At 43.8% G+C, this 22,727-nt stretch overlaps 1 protein-coding gene across 1 annotated transcript in view; it reads right to left on the bottom strand.

Moving 5' to 3' along the window:
* The window catches only part of LOC148341680 (uncharacterized), a 46,412-nt gene that overhangs the window by 12,110 nt on the left and 11,575 nt on the right, over positions 1–22,727 (bottom strand). Inside the window, exons 3-5 of the mRNA XM_088287916.1 lie at positions 21,947–21,995; positions 16,554–16,769; positions 16,136–16,317 (exon numbers count right to left, since the gene is read on the bottom strand). Coding sequence (XP_088144042.1) covers positions 16,136–16,317; positions 16,554–16,769; positions 21,947–21,995 — 447 coding nt within the window. The remainder of the gene's footprint in view (positions 1–16,135; positions 16,318–16,553; positions 16,770–21,946; positions 21,996–22,727) is intronic.

The following is a 22,727-nucleotide window of genomic DNA, read 5'->3' as shown; positions in this document are numbered from 1 at the left end:
AAAACATTGTGTTGGTGCTTCTTAAATAATTTTCCATAAGATTAAGATTGAACAAAATGGTGAAACAAAAATTTAAAAAGTAAATACTGTAACGATTAAACATTGAATACTCAATTAATCCTAAAGCAGTTCAATGAATCTTGAAATTAATAGTGAATTATTGTAGTTTAATGAATACTGAAACGAATAATGAAATATTAAAGTACTTAAAGAAATACCTAAATCATTTTCGAACACAATAACAGTTAAGTAATAAAACTGTGACATATTTTCATTTAAAATTCGCAACCACATCGCAACCTGTTGAAAAACCCTGCAAAGTTGCAAATATGTTGATATAAAGTATCAATTTATCATGTCAACTGTTAATAATAGGGAAATACATTTGGAATACTATCCAACCAACAACATAGTGTCAGATGTATAAACAAAACCAGCAACAAAAGTAAAATTCAATACATCTCTCAAGTTCATATTTGGGAACTAAAATGTTTGTTCATGTGCATACGGTTCAAATCGTACGTTTTTCCAATGTTAAGAAGAAGATAATGATTTGCATCGCAATTGGCGACATCTGTCGGTGAGTTGGTGACAGTGCTCCACAAAGCCAGCAGCCAATCATGTCACAGCGGGGTGTGTCCTGTTTTTCCGCTTTCGTGACGAACAGGAAATCCTTTCAGTGCGACTTGGAAAAACGATGCCATCTTTCTTTCATCTCGTCGAACAAAGAGAAGCACACGAGTTATCGCCAAGCAGAGATCAAGTGTGGATTTTTTGAGATTGGCGTTTGAAAATGAGTGCAGGAATGACACCCAAGTACAAAATGGAACTTTGTGGAATAAAAGAAGAGAACGAAGCAGGTTTGTACACGTTTTACTCTCATTTGCTTTGTAAAGAACGACTTTCTATCGTTAGAAATATGCATCACAACATTAAGTTGTTTGGGGAAATCGTTCAAGGTTATTGCCGTTTTATTTTTAATTATTGCCTTTTACTTGCCGGGTTGCTGAACATTTGTTTATGCCAAATGAAATCAGTGCAGAAATTAAATGCCAAAGAATAACAATTAGCGGGGGTAAACTCCGTGTTTTTTTCTCAGTTTAAAATATGAACTGATTATTTAATATTTTACTTATTCCGGTTTTTAAATGTTTTAATATAAATTAAGTTTGTCATGTCATCAGGTTTCAAAACTATGCTGACAGATGAAGTGTATGTTTATATCCACTGTTGGAGTTGAGCCACCGAGAAAATGAGAAACATTTCGTAAATGAATCTTCAAAGCCAATCTTACTCCAATGCGTGTTCGTTTTTTGTACTCAAGAAGAAAAGGGTAAAATAAAGACTCAACAACTGATTAGAGTTCCGATATTTAGTTTCTTCAATTTCTGGAGTTCAGGAAATAGTACAAAGACAGATATCTGGGCGGCTTTTTCTTAATCTGACGAGAAACTGTACTCAAGACGAGTCCAATCGAAAAATGGCGCGCTGATCTCAGCCCAGCCTCACATTTTCTAGGAGGTTTTTTATGTCAAGGGTGACGTAGGTTGAATCGGTCGTCCTTGCTCCCTCCCACGTCCACGTTCCACGTCCAAGGCTCACCTTCTCAGGCAGGCGGCAGTCTCTCCGTCTCTCATTCCCCTGTAATCTCGTCAGTGTACAGATTGTGTGGTGTATGTTTTCACAGATCAAATTATGTGTTCTTGATAGCGTCCCGGTGACGTCCTCCCCTGCCCAACTTGATATGTTTGTATCTTCTATGGCCTATGTGGAGAATGTGTTTAGTCGTATTTGTCCATGAAGTGCTATCTGGTTTGTCATCAGTTTGACCTGAGAAGACTGAATCTGTTTGTTCTGAATCAGAGTGTGGGTCATGAAAATACTGTGTGCAAGTTTGAGGTCTTACATTTCAGCTAAGTCATATAAATTTAGCATATGAATGCATCAGTAAACACCATGACTACAATCCCAGTCAATCTTATCGATGCACTGTACTTCTACTTTCATTTGATAAATGCTTTTTGTTTAATCAATGTTTAACATATGCAGTAACTATGAACCTGCTAAATTAAATAATTGACCTTCTGTCCCGTAAGTGTTTAAAATAATGCCAGCAATCGTAATACAAACCTTCAATATTCATGTCCGGTGTGGCCATTCCCTATAAGACGGGAAGGCCGGAGAGAGGGGACATCTTAACCTTTTTTCTTTTTGGGGAGACTTCTTTTGACATCAGCATGGGACGAGAATAAAATCTCTTTCTAACCAAAATGACTGTGTCAGAGAATCTTTTTCCATCACCAATTCTGCCATGCTCCGCGACTTGTCCGGAGGGAAGCTGAGCCAGACCCACACATCAACAACAAAATATACCACATTTTTGGCATTTTGCTCCATTGAGGGTCTCGGGGTGCTGGGGCGCAGGCGTTCAACAGCCGGCCGGCTGAACTTTCGGTGAGATGCTTTTACTCACAATGGGTGTTGTGCGCCTGTGTCCAAGCGGTCGGGGCTTTTGGGGTCGTTAAAGAGAGCTTGTGCGTGTGGGTCTGCTGGCTGATTGGTCATGGAAAATGTCCCTGTGTTAGTTTCAATTATTGTTTAAACAAGAGGCCTCTATAAATGATTAAAACATTCAAAGATGTCAAAGTAACCGCACTATGAAAGAACATTAGAAAAAGTATGAAAAAATAAATAAATAAATGAAAAAAAAATGATAGGAACTAAGTAAATAGGGACTAGTGCGGGAAAAATGTGCAGAAGATAAAGAAAAGAAAGGTCTAGTCAGGGTTCGCGGTTAACTTTAAAAACTGCTTGCCCATAGGGCAAGTGCCACTAAAATTTGCCTTGCCCGAGTGGCCAAATTACTTGCCCGACTTGGGCAAGCGACAATTTTTTTTCTCTAAGAATAAAATGTTTATGGTTGTAAAATGTGCGCCACAAATGTAAATAAACATATAATCTGATAAGCATAAATTAATCTTGTTTTCATCATCAACCATGAAACCCTACTCACAACAGCATGTATCATCTTGAGCAGTTATTGAAAATGTTAATTGTAGTTTTAATAATTAACAAATCTGCATGTTAAATGGGGAAAATGATATTACAGCAATCCAGATGATCAATTTTAAGTCCAGGAGAGCCTATTAATTGAGTAATCACATGAGTAAAATATGAGTGTGGGAAATTTGTGTATTCCTTTAAGACCAGTGCCTGTGGCGCTGCCTCCATAAATTTCATAGCATCAACAGAACACAGTCACTGACACTATGTCAGGGCACATCATGGAGCTAATGATTTAACAGCCAATAATGAAATATTACTCCCTTCCTTACTCGCAACTGAATTGTCGACTTAAAAATATTCGAGGTATTTTTGTCATGTCAGAGGAATCCGAAATGTTCCGATTTGAACGAACTCGTCGCCACTTGTAAACATGCGCAGAAGGTAAGAAAACTTCCGGCTGTCAATTTTCGGCCGAAATATCGTCGGTTTTTGTTGTGTTTTTCAAACTTCAAATGAGGATGCTACGACAGCGAGTTCCAATATTGCGGGATTTATTGACGTCCACTTTAACTCGACTTTCACTGAACTAACTGATCCCCGTAGCGCCCGCCCATTGGCCCCGATAAGGCCAATGGACCATACCACAACATAAGGGGGTGTCTGGGTTAAACCATCACCATACAGTGCACACAAACAGATCACACCACCGTTTTCGTCGAAATTAAAGATGTTAGGCTGCTTTAAAAAATGCTTGCCCGCTCGGGCAAGTTGCCCATAATTTTACCTTGCCCGTGGCCAGATTTCACTTGCCCCGGGCAATCGGGAAGCGGTTAACCGCGAACCCTGGCTGTGCAGCTAGACATGAGAAACCTCGACCGAATCGCCTGTAATAGGATGCCAGCCCAAGAAAGCTCTTGCTGGGAGTCGGCCAGTCCCTCACGGCTCGCACTTTCTCCTCCAAAGTGCTAATGCCTTCCCCTCCAACTTTGTGTCCCAGGAACTCAAGCTCTCTTCTCATGAAGCAGCACTTGTCAGGGTGAAGCTTCAGACCCGCAGTGGAAATTCTTTGGAAGACCTGGCGCAGGGCCTCCAAGGCTGCATGGAAAGAGTTCCCATGGACCAGGATGTCATCCAAATAGACCAAACATTCCTGTCGGGGGATGCCAGCCAGCATCTTGTCCATAAGCCACTCAAAGGTAGCTGGAGCATTACACAGGCCGAAACAGAGAACTCGAAACGGCCACAACCCCCTGCCAGTACAGAAAGCAGTCTTTGGCCTGGCTTCTGGGCTGAGGGGCACCTGCCAATATCCACTGCGCAGCTCTAATGAGGAGAACCAGGACGATCCAGACACCAGATCCAGATTCTCATCAGTGCGGGGCAGTAGATAGGATTCTTTCTTGGTCACGCTGTTTAAGGGTCTATAGTCCACACAGAACCTTTTCTTCACTGTCTTTTTTTTACCATGACAACCCCTGAGGCCCAAGGGCTGTCAGATGGCTCAATGATACCAGCTTTCAGCATCTCGTCAATTGCGCTGTCCGCATCTGCCTGATGTGCAAGGGGAAGCGGCGGGGGCGTGCTTTGATAGGTCGTGCATCCCCCGTGTCAATTTCGTGCTGCACCAAGTCGGTTCGGCCCACCTCCTCTTCTGTCAGCGCAAAAATGTCCTTAAAGTCCCACAACAGTTGCCACAGCTCGTCCTGTTGCTTGGGTTCTAAACCATCACCGTTGCGCTTCCACACTTTGCGCACTGCCGTCAATCTGTCCACTCCACCTGTCATGGACCACGGGGCTGGGGAAGAGAAATGCTCATCCATGTGGGCATCTGATGTGGGTGGAGAAGTCATAGGAGCCAGCGGTTCATGGGTGGGATCAGATTCCTGCTGTGCAGTGGCTGCGCTCGACGTCGGAAGGAATGACTTTTCAGGCTGTGTAGGGCGCACCATTTCAACTGTGGGACGTCTTGGAAAAGCCAACGTGTTCCTCCCCAGGTCAAGCACGCACTGGGCTGTTCGTAGAAAGTCCAGTCCTATGAGCCTTCCCTTCTTATGTGGAAATGTAAGATAAATTGAGGATCACATTGACTTAAAGTAACTTTATGTAATCAGTTTTGTGTATTTATGATCATGTTTATATACACTCATTAATATTTGCACACACACATACTGACATTTATGTTATAGCACACACGCACAGCTGGAACACACATGCACACGTTGCTTTAACTACACACAGACACAGTATCCTGAAGATGTGTTTAGTTAAAGTAACCTTTACACCGTGAGTTGTCATGTTATGCTTGCTGTCTCCTGATGATTAGTTATTGATGTTTTCTGTCTTCTGCTGATTAGTTTAGTCTAAAACAGACCACCATTGTTAATTCATCTCCTGTATTCTGGTGATTTAGTTTAGGCTAAACAGACCTTCATTGTATTCTAATTTCTTGTGATTCTTGAGTCAAACTAATAAAAGCCGAGCCGGTGAGAAGAGGAAGGAGAGGAGTTGCATGGAGCGGCTGCGAGCAGGCGAGCTGCTGCTCGCGGCCTCTCTGTCCCACTCTTTTCCCCCGCCGGCGGTGAAAATTAACAACGGTGTCTGGTTCAATTTTCGGCCGAAATATCGTCGGTTTTTGTTGTGTTTTTCAAACTTCAAATGAGGATGCAACTACAGCGAGTTCCAATATTGCGGGATTCATTGACGTCCACTTTAACTCGACTTTCACTGAACTAACTGATCCCCGTAGCGCCCGCCCATTGTCCCCGATAAGGCCAATGGACCAAACCATAACATAAGGGGGTGTCTGGGTTAAACCATCACCATACAGTGCACACAAACAGATCACATCGCAGTTTTCGGCGAAATTAAAGATATTTGGCTGCTTTAAAAAATGCTTGCCCGGTTGGGCAAGTTGCCCATAATTTTACCTTGCCCGTGGCCAAATTTCACTTGCCCCGGGCAATCGTGAAGCGGTTAACCGCCAACCCTGAGATGGTAGCCAGGTTTTTGATTTTGTGTGGCCTTGACCAGAACACGAGTAATCACAGGGTACGTATCTGAACAGCGTATCTCTTGCTACGTACCAGCGAAACCGTCGGGCCCTCCACACAACGGTACGCCTCGATCCTTACTGTGTTCCATGCCACAAAGTGCCCAATACGATACGTGGAAGCGCGCTTCTCTTCATTATTTCTATTTTCAGCTCATAATTTTCCTGCTAAAATCTACACCCTGGCCAGGGTCTGTGCTCAAACTGAGCTTATTCACGACTATGTTGTCTATAGCTATAGTTTTACACTTGTTTCTCATCTCTTTAAGCACTAGACCTTTCTTTTCTTTATCTTCTGCACATTTCTCCCGCACTAGTCCCCATTTACTTAGTTCCTATCATCATTTTTTTTCATTTATCTATTTATTTGTTTTTTTTATACATTTTCTAATGTTCTTGCATAGTGCGGTTACTTTGACATCTTTTAATGTCTTAATCATTATAGAGGCCTCTTGTTTAAACAATAATTGAAACTAACACAGGGACATTTTCCATGACCAACCAGCCAGCAGACCCACGCACAAGCTTTCTTTCACGACCCCAAAAGCCCCGACCGCTTGGACACAGGCGCACAACACTCATTGTGAGTAAAAGCATCTCACCGAAAGTTCAGCCGGCCGGCTGTTGAACGCCTGCGCCCCAGCACCCTGAGACCCTCAATGGAGCAAAATGCCAAAAATTTGGTATATTTTGTTGTTGATGTGTGGGTCTGTCTCAGCTTCCCTCCGGACAGGTCGCCGAGCATGGCAGAATTGGTGATGGAAAAAAATTCTCTGACACAGCCATTTTGGTTGGAAAGAGATTTTATTCTCGTCACATGCTGATGTCAAAAGAAGTCTCCCCAAAAAGAAAAAAGGGAAAGGTGTACCCTTCTCTCCGACGTTCCCTTCTTATTGGGCAGGGGTCTCAAACTAAATTTACCTGGGGGCCACTACAGGCAGACTCTGGGTGAGGCTGGGCCGCATCAGGTTTTCCGCAAGAAAAAAAAAAAAAAAAAATCTAATCTTCTCAAATGTCTTGATTTTTATTTTTTAACACAAAATAGGATTTAAAAATAAATAAGCAATTAATAAGAAAATAAATAAGAAATTATTAAGAAAATTAATCCGTAATAAATAATAATAATGAGTCAAATGTCTGTCTTCACAGTTCTTTAATCTTCTTCTGAACATGAATAGTCATGAACATGAGTGGAACATTGAACATGAACTGATCTTCTGAACATGGCTTCTCATGCCTACATCTTGCTGCTAGAGACCTGGCAGCGCTTCCTTTCGCATAGCTGAGCCACGAACAAAAGTAAATAATAAAAACTCAGTTTATATTTCGATAAAGTTTTCAACCAGCCTGCTCACTAAATTAAAACCGGAAGTAATTTTCAGACGCCACAAAATCCGAACATTCATCAATCAAACCCCTACTAAAACATCGAAAAAAAAATTACAATCCTGTAAAGTGCCAGTCATATCAAATTCGCGGGCCGCACGAACATTAAACTTTCATAATAAGGCGGGGGCCGCAAACTATCATCGCGTGGGCCGCAAATGGCCCGCGAGTTTGAGACCCCTGTTATAGGGAATGGCCACACCTGACATGAATATTGAAGGATTGTATTATGATTGCTTGCATTATTTTAAACACTTCCGGGACAGGTCAATTATTTAATTTAGCAGGTTCATAGTTACTGAATATGTTAAACATTGATTAAACAAAAAGCATTTATCAAATGTATGTAGAAGTACAGTGCATCGATAAGATTGACTGGGATTGTAGTCATGATGTTCACTGATGCATTCATATGCTAAATTGATATGACTTAGTTTAAATGTAAGACCTCAAAATTGCACACAGAGTATTTTCATGACCCACACTCTCATTCAGAACAGATTCAGTCTGCTCAGGTTAAACTGATGACAAACCAGATAGCACTTCATGGACAAATACGACTAAACACATTCTCCACATAGGCCATAGAAGATACAAACATATCAAGTTGGGCCGGGGAGGACGTCACAGGGACACGATCAGGAGTACCAAAAACACATAATTTGATCTGTGAAAACATACACCACACAATCTGTACACTGACGAGATTACAGGGGAATGAGAGACGGAGAGACTGCCGCCTGCCTGAGAAGGTCAGCCTTGGACGTGGAATGTGGACCGGGCCGGGGGAAGGAGCAAGGACGACCGATTCAACCTACATCACCCTTGACATAGAAAACCTCCTAGAAAATGTGAGGCTGGGCTGAGATCAGCGCGCCATTTTTCGATTGTGCTCGTCCGAGTACAGTTTCTCCTCAGATTGAGAAAAAAACGCCCAGATATCTGTCTTTGTACTATTTCCTGAACTCCAGAAATCTTAGAAACTAAAATATCGCAACTGTAATCAGTTGTTGTTGAGTCTTTATTTGACCCTATTCTTCTTGAGTACAAAAAACGAACACGCATTGGAGTAAGTTTGGCTTTGAAGATTCATTTACTAAATGTTTCTCATTTTCTCGGTGGCTCAACTCCAACAGTGGATATAAAAATACACTACATCTGTCAGCATAGTTTTGAGACATGACAAACTTAATTTCTTTCACAACGTATAAAAACTGGAATATGTAAAATGTTAAATAATCAGTTCAAATTTTAAACTGGGAAAAAAACACGGAGTTTACCCCCCACTAATGGTTATTCTTTGGCATCCATTTTCTGCACTGATTTCATTTAGCATAAACAAATGTTCAGCAAACCGGCAAGTAAAAGGCAACATTTAAAACGGCAATAACCTTGAACGATTTCCCCAAAGAACTTAATGTTGTGATGCATATTTCGAATGAAAGAAAGTCGTTCTTTACAAAGCAAATGAGAGTAAGACGTGTACAAACCTGCTTTGTGTAGCACAACACGAGGCTGGTTGCAAACTTCGTCCAGCAGTTGAAGATGTTGCTCGTTCTCTTCTTTTATTTCACCAAGTTCCTCTTTGTACTTGGGTGTCGTTCTTTCACACATTTTCAAACGCCAATCTCAACAAATCCGCACTTGATCTCTGCTTGGCGATAACTCGTGAGCTTCTCTTTGTTCGCCGAGACGAATGAAAGATGGCGTCGTTTTTTTCCTTCGAGAAAATGGCAGTCTGTTCGGCACGAAAACGGAAGAACAGGACACACCCCGCTGTGATTTGATTGGCTGCTGGCTTTGTGGAGCACTGTCACCAACTCACCGACAGATGTCACCATTTGCGATGCAAATCATCGTTATCTTCTTCTAAACATAGAGAAAAACCCAAGATGCACATGAAAAAACATTTTAGTTCCCAAATATGAACTTGAGAGATGTATTGAATTTTACTTTTGTTGCTGGTTTTGTTTTCACATCTGACACCATGTTGTTGGTTGGATAGTATTCCAAATGTATTTCCCTATTATTAACAGTTGACATGATAAAGTGATACTTTATGTCAACATATTTGCCTTTTTACAGGGTTTTTCACCAGGTTGTGATGTGATTGCGAATTTTAAATAAAAATATGTCACTCTTTTATTACTTAACTGTTATTGTGTTTGAAAATGATTTCGGTATTTATTTAAAGTACTGTAATATTTCATTATTCGTTTCAGTATTTATTAAACTACAATAATTCACTATTAATTTCAAGATTCATTGATCTGTTTTAGGAATAATTTAGTATTCAATGTTTAATAGTTACAGTATTTACTTTTTAAATTTTTGTTTCACCATTTTGTTCAATCTTAATCTTATGGAAAATTATTTTGCAAGCACCAACACAATGTTTTTAAAGATAACGATAAAGATGTCCTTTAATAGTCACACAATGGGGAAATTTGCAGTGTTACAGCAGCAAAGAAATAGATCACACAGAGGCGGCGGCGTAATGTAGCCGTTAATGTATAACATTTGCAGCAGACATTCATAAAAAGCAAACCTATGCGACTATACACAGTATATACATAAATACACAAATCCCCATGTGTATATACACACTTACATCCCACAACATATACAAGTGGAAGGAAACACTCTGAATGTCTGTCTATGGTACAGAGGGAAAATTAATAAACTGCTGCAATGATAAAAAAAATACTGCTGTCATAACCCGTGTCGGTCATGTCAGTGTTTTTGTTATTATTTTCTTCACCTTCCTGCCATGTGCGTTCCCTCCAGCACTCGTTCCCCACCAGCCACGCACCTGTTCCCCGTTACCCTCACACACCTGATGCCCATCTGCTCCCCTAATTACTGGACTATTTGAACACCTCACTCCAACAACTCATTGTCAGTACATTGCTCCGTTACGGACTGTCACGACCGCTCTCTGATCTCGCCCCCGCTCTTGTCCTCGCCCCCGCTCTTGTCCTCGCCCCCGCTCTTGTCCTCGCCCCCGCTCTTGTCCTCGCCCCCGCTCTTGTCCTCGCCCCCGCTCTTGTCCTCGCCCCCGCTCTTGTCCTCGCCCCCGCTCTCGCCCCCTAGCATTTGTCCCTGTCCTTGCTCCTCACTCTTGTGATCCAGTTTGCCACGTTAAGTTCGTCTTTCTTATTTTGCACCCTGCCCCGTTGTCTGTCATTATTTTGGTCCCCTAATAAATTGCTTAAGTTACACCTTCTCCAGCTTCCTCGCATTCTGGGTCCACCTCCTCCTCGCCGACCGGCGACCCTGACAACTGCAATGATAAGACGACTGCAATAAATGAAGGATTGTATTATGATTGCTGGCATTATTTTAAACACTTACAGGACAGAAGGTCAATTATTTAATTTAGCAGGTTCATATTTACGGAATATGTTAAACATTGATGAAACAAAAAGCATTTATCAGATGAAAGTAGAAGCACGGGTCACAAGAATAACTGGGATTGTAGTCCTGTTTTCTGATTTATTATATTTTTCTCATATGCTAAATTTATAGTACTTAGTTTAAATGTGTGAACTTTATTGAAATTTTGGGTAGTGAGAACAAATTTGCACACATAGCATTTCCATGACTTGCATTCACATTCACAGCACTTCGTGGTCAAATACGACAAAGCACATTCTCCACATTGGCTGTAGAGATGCAAACATACCAAATTGGGCACTGGAGGACTCACGCAGACGCTATAAAAAAACACATTCTGAAAGACGGAACAATTGGAGATCAGAGCACATGCACATACGCATGCATAAACACAGACACACCCTTACACCTGCACATACACGTATACCTGCATATACATGTGCCCATACACACGCACACATGCACACCGACAAGATTCCAGAGCAATGCCAGCTGGAGAGACGGAGAGACTGCCCGCCGGAGAAGGCCAGCCTTGACGTGCCAGTCTTGGGGACAAGACAGGAATCAACTATCCAGACGATGACTAACCTGGGGAGGACCTTCCCTTGGACGTGGACCCGTGCCGTGGGAGGGAGCGAGGACGACCGATTCAACTGATTCAACCTACATTACACTTGACATAAAAAACTCCTATAAAAACTGAAGCTGGGCTGAAAGATGGTGCACATTTTTTGACTGTGCTCGCCCGAGTGCAGTTTCTCGTGAGATTAAGAAAAAGCCACCCAGATATCTGTCTTTGTACTATTTCCTGAACTCCAGAAATGGAAGAAACTAAATATCAGAACTCTAATCAGTTGTTGAGTCTTTATTTGACCCTTTTCTTCTTGAGTACAAAAACCGAACACGCATTGGCGTAAGTTTGGCTTTTAAAAGTTGATTTACTAAATACTTCTCATTTCCACGGTGACTCAACTCCAACAATACTAAAGCTGTTGCTTTATGTTATTCATATAGAATTTTTATTTTAAATCCCTCTAGCTCTTCTTTTTGTCTGTTCTATATTATGTACGTATTAATAACTGTGTTTGTTAATGTTAAAGTTTTTGACAAAAAACGTATTCGTAAATATTTATCATGTCACTGATGCTGTAGTGGTACACTCGCCTGAGTTGTGTGCAGGCAACGTGGGTTCAGTTCCCTCTCAGTGACGGTGTCTATGTCTGCCCTGTGACTGGCTGGCGACCAGTTCAGGGTAGAGTGTGCCTTTCGCCCGAAGTCAGCTGGGATAGGCTCCAGTACCCTCCCGCGACCCTGTTCAGGATAAGCGGTGAGGATAATGAAATGACATGACAAATATTTGTCATCTCATCAATATTTGCACAACAGAGTACTGAGCTTCGAGATCCTCACGATAATAGTTCTCGAAACTATATTTCTTATCAATGTAGGTTAGTTAAGGGATATTTTATTGACAATCTAATCTCAATATACAAAGACAGAAAAAAATTGGTGGTGGGGGGGCGCGAATCTTTTTCTTCTTGGTAGGGGCGGGCGTGAAATAATTGAGAAGCACTGCTAGTATATGCAGACATTATATTCATACAATCTTGCAGCCCGATTGAACAGCAGCATTGTTGCAAGTTCGGTAGGAGAAACGTAACCTTCCCACTGCTGTTCCAGCAGCGGCTTCTCCGGGCATAGGGAAGAAGTGACGTCGGAGCTGACTCGCTTTTGTGGCGTTATTTTAATTATTTTGTTTCATTTTTTTATCAACCGAATTAAAATATTACATAGAATATATATTAAAAGAGAACAGCCAGGTGTTAAAACAAACACAGAGGCAAAGAAATATATTTGAAAAATACGTGCTTACAGCATGACGTCATTAGCAAGCGCGCAGCTTCCGAAGGACCTCGACCACATCCACCGACCCGTCCACACCGGAACAAAAACACCCACCGCTAAATTCTTCTGATTTAGTGTGGAACTGACTGTAATTTTCTGACAGAATGTCCAGTGCTACTCTAAAGGACTACGACATAATTCATTAAGTCTTTGTGTCCCGATAACCTCATCTTCGCGCGTTGATGCTTTTCGGCGTAGTTAGCTTAGCTTGTTAGCTAGCTAGCCGCTAACGAAAAGAGGCTCATGACTCATCGCCAAACAGAGATCAAGGGCGGATTTTTTGTAATTATCATTTGAAAATGAGTGAAAGAACAACATCCAAGTACAAAGAGGAACTTTGTGGAATAAAAGAAGAGAACGAGCAACATCATCAACTGCTGGACGAAGTTTGCAACCAGCCTCGTGTTGTGCCACTCAAAGCAGGTTTGTACACGTTTTACTCTCATTTGCTTTGTATAGAACGCCTTTCTTTCATTCGAAATATGCATCACAACATTAAGTTCTTTGGGGAAATCGTTCAAGGTTATTGCCGTTTTATTTTTAAATATTGCCTTTTACTTGCAGGTCTGCTGAGCAATTGTTTATGTCAAATGTAATCAGTGCAGAAAATATATGCCAAAGAATAACCAATAGTGGGGGGTGAACTCCATGTTTTTCCCAGTATAAAATTTACATTTGAAATAACAAAATAACATTTTCTGGTTTTTATATTTTGTTCAAGCAATTCCTTACGGAAGGAATTCCGCCTGACTCTAAAAATGTGCCCACTGCCGCGAAAACGTCAATGGCGGTTGATCAATTTTAGTGAATAAAACACAAAATATTAAGTGTTTTTTTTTAAAGAAATCAAGTACGTATTGGTCTTATTTATTTATTAACTTTGTACTGCCTCGGTCAATGAACCTCCGGTGGCCCTGCACTGTTTTGTGCACATGTGCGTAGTTTCACCCCATCCAAACATTTAAAATACATTTCATGCATCCATCCAGGGTTGCACGGATCTCATCAGTGAACAAGCGCATGCTGCAAGGAATGCATCTGCATCTTTGTCTTGCTATGGGCTTAAAAAGGGAGACCGTCACAACCCCCTTTTCCACCAACAAGTCCAGGAACATTTAGTTCCTGGTAATAAAGTTCCTGTGGCCCAGGTGGTTTGCATCTCCCCCACAACTCATAGTTCCTGGTAATTTATCCAAATGACAATCATGATGTATCAGTGGGAGGTCTTGTGTTACTTTGTTACTCATTACTTACACCCTATGGCTGTTAACATCATTGCAGTTCCAAAATGATTCAGTGAACTCTTAAAATATTATGGTGTATCTTAGTTGAACGCATTGCTCCGTGTTCGGCAGGCACAAGTCAAAGTAGCACGGTAGAAACAATATAAGACAAAGTCGCCGCTTGAACTTTGACTTGACCGAACCAAATTTGTCTTTTTGTGTCCTGCAGACGTCAGACAAAACGATCTCCGTTCTGTGAAAGAGGAGCCAGACTGGACTCACATCAAAAAGGAGGAGGAGGAGGAGATCAACAAGTCACCACTGAATTGTGTCCCTAGAAAGACTGAAGATGAAAACATGGGTGAGCGTGAGGACAGCAGAGGGCCGGAGCCTACAAGCAGCAGTTCAAGTCATCACGTGACAACAGAAGGTGACGAAGACCACTGGGGGCCATCACAAGCACATAATGAGGACACATTATCAGACGCTCATGACGATGATGATTATGATGATGATGATGATGGGCAAGCCAAAGGTGAAAGGGCATGTCACACTGACTCATTCACTTCAAAGCTGTCTTTAAAACCGCACACAAGAACACACAGTGGTGAAAACCCTTTTTCCTGCTCGGTATGTGTCAAAAACTTCTCTCGAAAGTCTCATTTAGTAAGGCACACAAGAACGCACAGTGGAGAAAAAACTTTTTCTTGCTCAGTTTGTGGCAAAAGCTTCTATCAAAAGTTTGATTTAACAATCCACACAAGAATGCACAGTGGAGAAAAAACTTTTTCTTGCTCAGTTTGTGGCAAAAGCTTCTATCAAAAGTTTGATTTAACAAGGCACGCAAGAACACACAGTGGAGAAAAAGCTTTTTCCTGCTCAGTTTGTGGCAAAGGATTCTCTGAAAAGGCAAATTTAACACAACACACAAGAACACACAGTGGAGAAAAAGCTTTTTCCTGCTCAGTTTGTGGCAAGAGGTTCTCTGTAAAGTCAAATTTAACTTGTCACACAAGAACACACACTGGAGAAAAACCTTTTCACTGCTCAGTTTGTGGTAAAAGCTTCTCTCAAAAGGTAAGTTTAACAAAACACACAACAACACATAGTGGAGAAAAACCTTTTTCCTGCTCGGTTTGTGGCAAAAGCTTCTCTGAAAAGTCATATTTACGAATCCACACAAGAACACACACTGGAGAAAAACCTTTTTCCTGCTCGGTTTGCAGTAAAAGCTTCTCTGAAAAGTCATATTTACGAATCCACACAAGAACACACACTGGAGAAAAACCCTTTTCCTGCTCAGTTTGTGGCATGAGTTTCGTTGAAAAGTCAAAATTAAAAAGGCACACAAGAACACACAGTGGAGAAAAACCTTTTTCCTGCTCAGTTTGTGCCAAGAGGTTCTCTCGAAAGTCGCATCTACGAAGCCACACAAGAACGCACAGTGGAGAAAAACCTTTTTCATGCTCCGTTTGTGGAAAATGCTTCTCTGACAACTCGGCTTTAACAAAACATAGAAAAACACACAGTGGTGAAAAATGTTTTTCCTGCTTAGTTTGTGGCAAGAGTTTCTCTCAAAAGTCGCATTTAACAAACCACACAAGAAAGCACAGTGGAGAAAAACCCTTTTCCTGCTCTGCTTGTGGAAAATGCTTCTCTCAAAAGGGAAATTTAAAAAGCCACACAAGAACACACACTGGAGACAAGCCATTCAGTTGCAGCGTTTGTGCTAAAAAATTCTTCACTAAACAGGGTGCTGAGAGACACAATTGTGCTGGTGAGAATAGCAGCGATCCTTGAAGCTTAAAAAAAATAAAACAAAAAACTGAAGGAACTGACTCTTTGTGGTAAGATGTGAATGTGATTTTAAATAAAATATGATATATTGAATTTTGCAAAGCTTTTTTATTGACATTAAGCGTGTGATCATTGCCAGAAGAACCATTGTGTCTGAGTGATGATGATTTGTTTAGGTATTTCCATCAAACATGTAAATAAAATAAATTGCCTTTGCCTGGAACAACATTTTTTAACATTATGTTTTTCAGTTGTCTTTTTAATCGTACCGCTCGGAGCTCTCTAACAGGCAAAGACAGGGTGGTGAACCACTGCGTGTGTTAGCGAATGACATTGAAACCCTGTCAAGGCGTGCATATGCCCATATGCCGACTGATGTGCAGAGTAAGCTGGCCAGGGACCAGTTTATCCGGGCCATTACCCCAAGAGAACTGCGCAGACAGACTCAACTGGCGCATCCCCGTACTCTTCAGGAGGCACTGGAGCTGGCCGTGGAGAGAGAGGTCATAGGGGACACCACACGGATTGACCATGTTGACGGCCATGTTGTGCGCTCTGCCACACCGGTGGACCAAATCCAAGAGCAACCATTACGGGTGGATGAGCTGGCTGAGCTTATTTGCACTAGCACACTGCAGTCGCCACGCAGTAGTGCTCATTCCCGACGGGGCCCTCCAGTTTGTTGGGTGTGTGGCCAGCCTGGGCACATTAGCGTGCGGTGCCCCAAGAAGGCAGATGGTCAGGGAAACGGGCCGGCGTCTGGGTAGAGTGGACACCGCAGACCCCTGCACCTGTGTCCCAACACGCCTTGTATCCTGGAGACGGAACCCAACCACATAGATGGGGGAGAGGGGCTCCATTTTCCCCAGAAGCAGATGATACTGCAGAGTCTGTGAGGGTGGTTGGCTGGACCCATGCGGGGGATTTCTGCCATGTCCCCATTTCGCTTGGGGGGTCTCCTTGCGTAGCCCTCGTCGACACCGGCTCCACTGCAACCCTGTTGAGGCCTGATGTATTCCCAGCCGGGGCACAATTGGAATCTACGTCAGTCAAGCTTCGAACAGTGACTGGCGAGCTCACCCCTATGCTTGGAAGGGGGGTGGTGACTATCCTAGTGGGGGGACTATGCATGAACCTTCGGGTGTGGGTTGCCGCAGTACGCAACCCCTGCATCATAGGACTGGACTTTCTACGAACAGCCCAGTGCGTGCTTGACCTGGGGAGGAACACGTTGGCTTTTCCAAGACGCCCCACATTTGAAATGGTGCGGCCTACACAGCCTGAAAAGTCATTTCTTCTGACGTCGAGCGCAGCCATTGCACAGCAGGAGTCTGATCCCACCCATGAACCGCTGGCTCCTATGACTTCTCCACCCACATCAGATGCCCACATTGATGAGCATTCCTCCTCCCTGGCCCCGTGGTCCATGACAGGGTGCGCGAAGTGTGGAAGCGCAACAGTGATGGTTTAGAACCCAAGCAACAGGAGGAGCTGTGGCAACTGTTGTGGGACTTTAAGGACATCTTTGCGCTGACAGAAGAGGAGGTGGGCCGAACAGACTTGGTGCAGCACGAAATTGACACGGGGGATGCACGCCGCCTTCCCCTTGCACATCAGGCAGAAGTGGACAGTGCAATTGATGAGATTCTAAAAGCTGGCATCATTGAGCCATCTGACAGCCCTTGTGCCTCAGGGGTTGTCATGGTAAAAAAAAAAAAGACAGTGAAGAAAAGGTTCTGTGTGGACTATAGACCCTTAAACAGCGTGACCAAGAAAGACTCCTATCCACTGCCCCGCATTGATGAGAATCTGGATCTGGTGTCTGGATTGTCCTGGTTCTCCTCATTAGACCTGCGCAGTGGATATTGGCAGGTGCCCCTCAGCCCTGAAGCCAGGCCAAATACTGTTTTCTGTACTGGCAGGGGGTTGTGGTAGTTTCGAGTTCTCTGTTTCGGCCTGTGTAATGCTCCAGCTACCTTCGAGCGGCTTATGGACAAGGTGCTGGCTGGCATTCCCTGACAGGAGTGTTTGGTCTATTTGGTTGACATCCTGGTCCATGGGAACTCTTTCCATACAGCCTTGGAGGCTCTGCGCCGGGTCTTACAAAGGATTTCCACTGCGGGTCTGAAGCTTCACCCTAACAAGTGCTGCTTCATGAGAAGAGAGCTTGAGTTCCTGGGACACAAAGTTGGAAGGGAAGGCATTAGCACTTTGGAGGAGAAAGTGCGAGCCGTGAGGGACTGGCCTACTCCCAGCAACCCGCGTGAACTGAAGAGCTTCCTTGGGCTGGCATCCTATTACAGGCGATTCGTGCGGGGTTTCTCATGTCTAGCTGCACCGCTTTTCCACCTGCAGCGGAAGGACACTGATTTTGACTGGACTTCCGAGTGCAGACGGGCCTTCAGCTCACTAAAGAAGGTGCTGACGGAGGCACCCATTCTCGTCCCCCCAGACGCCAACCTGCCGTTTGTCCTGGACACTGATGCCAGCAATGTCAGAATTGGGGCGGTTTTGAGTGAAGTGGGGGCAGACGGGGAGAGAGTAGTGGCATACTTCAGCAAAACCTTGAATAAGGCTGAACGGCGTTATTGTGTCACATGAAGGGAACTGCTGGCAATTGTGAGAGCCATTAGCCATTTTCGATATTGTCTGTCGGGTTTCCACTAATTGTACACACTGACCATGCGGCACTCCAGTGGCTATTGTCTTTTAAGGAGCCTGAAGGACAGATTGCACGCTGGCTTAAAGAACTGGCACCATATGTCTTCCAAGTGGAGCACAGGACTGGAAATTGCCATGCCAACGCTGACGCTATGTCTCGACGCCCTTGTGCTCTTGCTGGCTACCGCTTCTGCGAGAACAGAGAAACCCGAGAGAAGGAACTTTGTGGTGATGAGCAAAGTCCCGCGCATGATCATGTCGACCCCGTATGTAGGGAGGTGCAGGTTGTGGAGGCACCCGAATGGAGGAAGCAGCAGCAACAGGATGTTGACCTCCGACTTGTATTGCAGTGGGTCGAGTCGGGTCAAAACCCTGAGTGGGAGGAGGTCGCTGGACACTCGCATGCCACTAAAGGACTGTATTCAAAGATTGGGACTCTTCAGGTCAAGGATGGGGTGCACCAGAGAGCTTGGAAGGAGCCTGCTACTGGGGAGGATAGATGGCAGGTGGTCATCCCCAGGGCTCTGAGAGAGGCTGTGTTGAAAGCCTCTCATGGGCCTGCAGAGGCAGGACACTTTGGTGTGTCAAAAACACTTCGCAGACTCCGGCAAAGTTTCTATTGGGGTCAATTAAGGCGAGATGTTGAGGACTTTTGTCGCCGTTGTGACCTCTGCACAGCGCACAAGGGTCCACCAGGCCGGTCTCGTGCCCACCTCCAACAGCTAGCAGTGGGCGCGCCGATGGAGAGGATTGCGGGGGCCAGAATGGGCCCATTTTCACGCACTAACACAGGCAACCGTTATGTCCTAGCTGCTTTGGACTTTCCGAAATGGCCAGAAGCATATGACAAACCTGCTTTGTGTAGCACAACACGAGGCTGCTTGCAACCTTCTCCCAGAAGTTGAAGATGTTGCTCGTTCTCTTCTTTTTTTTCCACAAAGTTCCTCTTTGTACTTGGGTGTCGTTCTTGCGCACATTTTCAAACGCCAATCTCAACAAATCCGCACTTGATCTCTGCTTGGCGATAACTCGTGTGCTTCTTTTTGTTCGACGAGACGAATGAAAGATGGCGTCGTTTTTTTCCTTCGAGAAAACCGCAGTCCGTTCGGCACGAAAGCGGAAGAACAAGACACACCCCGCTGTGATATGATTGGCTGCTGGCTTTGTGGAGCACTGTCATCAACTCACCAACAGATGTCGCCACTTGCGATGCAAATCATTGTTATCTTCTTCGAAACATAGAAAAAAACCTAAGATTTAAACCGTATGCGTATGACCAAACATTTTAGTTCCCAAATATGAACTTGAGAGATGTATTGAATTTGACTTTTGTTGCTGGTTTTGTTTATACATCTGACACCATGTTGTTGGTTGGATAGTATTCCAAATGTATTTCCCTATTATTAACAGTTGACATGATAAAGTGATACTTTATGTCAACATATTTGCACCTTTGCCTTTTTACAGGCTTTTTTGACAAGTTGCGATGTGGTTGTAAATTTTAAATTAAAACATGTCACTCTTTTATTACTTAACTGTTATTGTGTTCGAAAATGATTTGGGTATTTATTTAAGTACTTTAATATTTCATTATTCGTTTTAGTATTCATTAAACTACAATAATTCACTATTAATTTCAAGATTCATTTAACTGTTTTAGGAATAATTTAGTATTCGATGTTTAATTGTTACAGAATTTACTTTTTACATTTTTGTTTCACCATCTTAATCTTATGGAAAATTATTTAACAAGCACCAACACAAGGTTTTTAAAGATAAAGATGTCCTTTAATAGTCCCACAATGGGTAAATTTGCAGTGTTACAGCAGCAAAGATATAGATCACACCGAGGCGGCGGTGCAATGTGGCCGTTAATGTATAACATTAGCAGCAGACATTCAGAAAAAGCAAACCTATGCGAATATACACAGTATATACGTAAACACACAAATCCCCATGTGTATATACACAGTTACATCCCACAACATATACAAGTGTAAGGAAACACTCTGAATGTCTGTCCATGGTACAGAGGGGAAATTAATAAAAATGCTGCAATGATAAAAGTGCTGTAATGGTAAAAGTACTGCAATGATAAGACTACTGCAATGGTAAACAAAATACACCATTGGTCAATATTTAAGTACAGCATTGGATAAAGCACAGTAGTTGTGTTTGTTGCATCCTCGGACTGCACAATTGCACAAATGCCCGCCCATTTGTAGACCTGACCTAGTGTTCTTGTTAAAAAGTCTGACAGCAGCCGGCAGGAAGGAGCGGAAAAATCTCTTCAGTCTATCACTGAAGGAGCTGTGGCGTGCTCCAAGAGTGTCATTGAGTGGGTGGGCTGGGTTGTTCAGCATTGATGACAGTTTTGCCGTCATCCTCCTACCCCCCATTGAGTCCACAGAGTCCAGGGAGCAGCCCAGGACAGAGCTGGCCCTCCTCACTAGTTTGTCCAGTCTCTTTTTGTCCCGGCCCGAGATGCCTCCTGCTCAGGAGACCACTCCATAGAAAATGACTGATGAAACCACCGAGTCATAGAAGTTCCTGAGGAGTGTTCCCCGAACGCCAAAGGACCTCAGCCTCCTGAGTAGGAAGAGTCTGCTCTGGCCCTTCCTATGGAGAGCGTCTGTGTTGTCGCTCCAGTCCAGTTTATTGTTCAGATGAACACCCAGGTACTTGTAAGTTGAGACCCTCTCAACGTCTGTTCCCTGGATATTCACTGGTCCAGGTGGAGAGTGCCAACGCTTGCAGAAATCCACCACCAGCTCTTTGGATTTCCTAGCGTTGATTTGGAGGCGGTTCTGCTGACACCAGTCCACAAAACCCTGCGTAACCCCTCTGTACTCCCAATCGTCTCCGTCAGTGATGAGGCCGACAATCGCGGAGTCATCAGAGAACTTCTGCAGGTGACAGGTAGAGGAATTGTATTTGTAGTCCGAGGTTTAGCGGGTGAACAGGAAGGGAGCCAGAACAGTTCCCTGCGGCGCTCCCATGCTGCAGAGTAGCACGTTAGACACACAGTCTTGTGTCCTCACGTACTGTGGCCGGTTTGTGAGGTAGTCGTGGATCCATGTGATGAGGTGGTGGGCCACTCCCGCCTGCTCCAGCTTGTCTCCCAATAAGGCGGGCTGGATGGTGTTGAAAGCACTTGAGAAATCAAAGAACATGATCCTCACCGTGCCCCCCGCCTTCTCCAAGTGGGAGAATGAAGTGTGGAGCAGGTAGATGATGGCATCATCCACACTGATGCCAGGCTGGTATGCAAACTGGAGTGGGTCCATCGAAGAGCTCACCAGGGGGCGCAGATGGACGAGGACCAGTTTCTCCAGGGTCTTCATCAGATGAGACGTCAGCGCCACTGGTCTGAAGTTGTTGAGCTCCTTCGGATGGGGGGTCCAGGCAGGATGTTTTCCACAGCTGGGGGACTCTCCCAGCTTCAGGCTCAGCCTGAACATGTGCTGGACGATTCCACGCAGCTGGTCTGCGCAGGATTTGAGGAGCTGGGAGCTAATCCCACCTGGACCCGCTGCCTTCCTTGACTTTATCTTCCTCACCTGGTTCTTCACCTGAGATGTTGTGAGGAACAAGGCTGAGCAGGAGGAAGTGGTGGTTGTCTGATGAGGCTGGGAACTGGAGCCTGTGGAGAGAGAGAGGGGCGAGAGAGGAGGAGAGAGAGTCTTGTTCGCAGTGGCAGGAGGGGTTGGTGGGGGCTGCATCAGGGAAGCCTGAGCGGGGTCAGGCATTTGATCAAACCTATTGAAAAATAGGTTCAACTCATTTGCCCACTGAAGCCCCCCCCTCTTCTGGGTCTTACCTGGTTGTCCGTGGCCTGAGATGGTCTTCAGGCCCCTCCAGACATCCCTGGCATTGTTCCGCTGCAGTTGTTCTTCCATCCGCATCCTGTAGGACTTTTTCCCCTCTCGGATCCTCCTTCTCAGCTGACGCTGCACTCTCTTCAGCTCGTCCTTGTCGCCTGAAACAAAAGCCCTCTTTTTGTCCTTCGGGAGAGCTTTAATGTCCGGTGTGATCCAGGGTTTGTTGTTGGAGAAACATCTTACAGTCCTGGTGAGAATGGTGTTCTCCATGCAGAAGTTAATGTAGTCTGTCTTAACTGTTATTTCGGTATTTATTTAAGTACTTTAATATTTCATTATTCGTTTCAGTATTCGATAAACTACCTTAATTCACTATTAATTTCAAGATTCATTTAACTGTTTTAGGAATAATTTAGTATTCTATGTTTAATTGTTACAGAATTTACTTTTTAAATTTTATTTTAACTATTTTGTTCAATCTTA

The sequence above is a fragment of the Idiotropiscis lumnitzeri genome, chromosome 2 (assembly GCF_059441095.1).
Source record: "Idiotropiscis lumnitzeri isolate Australia: NSW breed Sydney's pygmy pipehorse chromosome 2, RoL_Ilum_1.0, whole genome shotgun sequence".
NCBI classification, from domain to species: domain Eukaryota; kingdom Metazoa; phylum Chordata; class Actinopteri; order Syngnathiformes; family Syngnathidae; genus Idiotropiscis; species Idiotropiscis lumnitzeri.
Note: the sequence above shows the minus strand (reverse complement) of the source record. Positions and strands in the feature narration are given on the sequence as shown.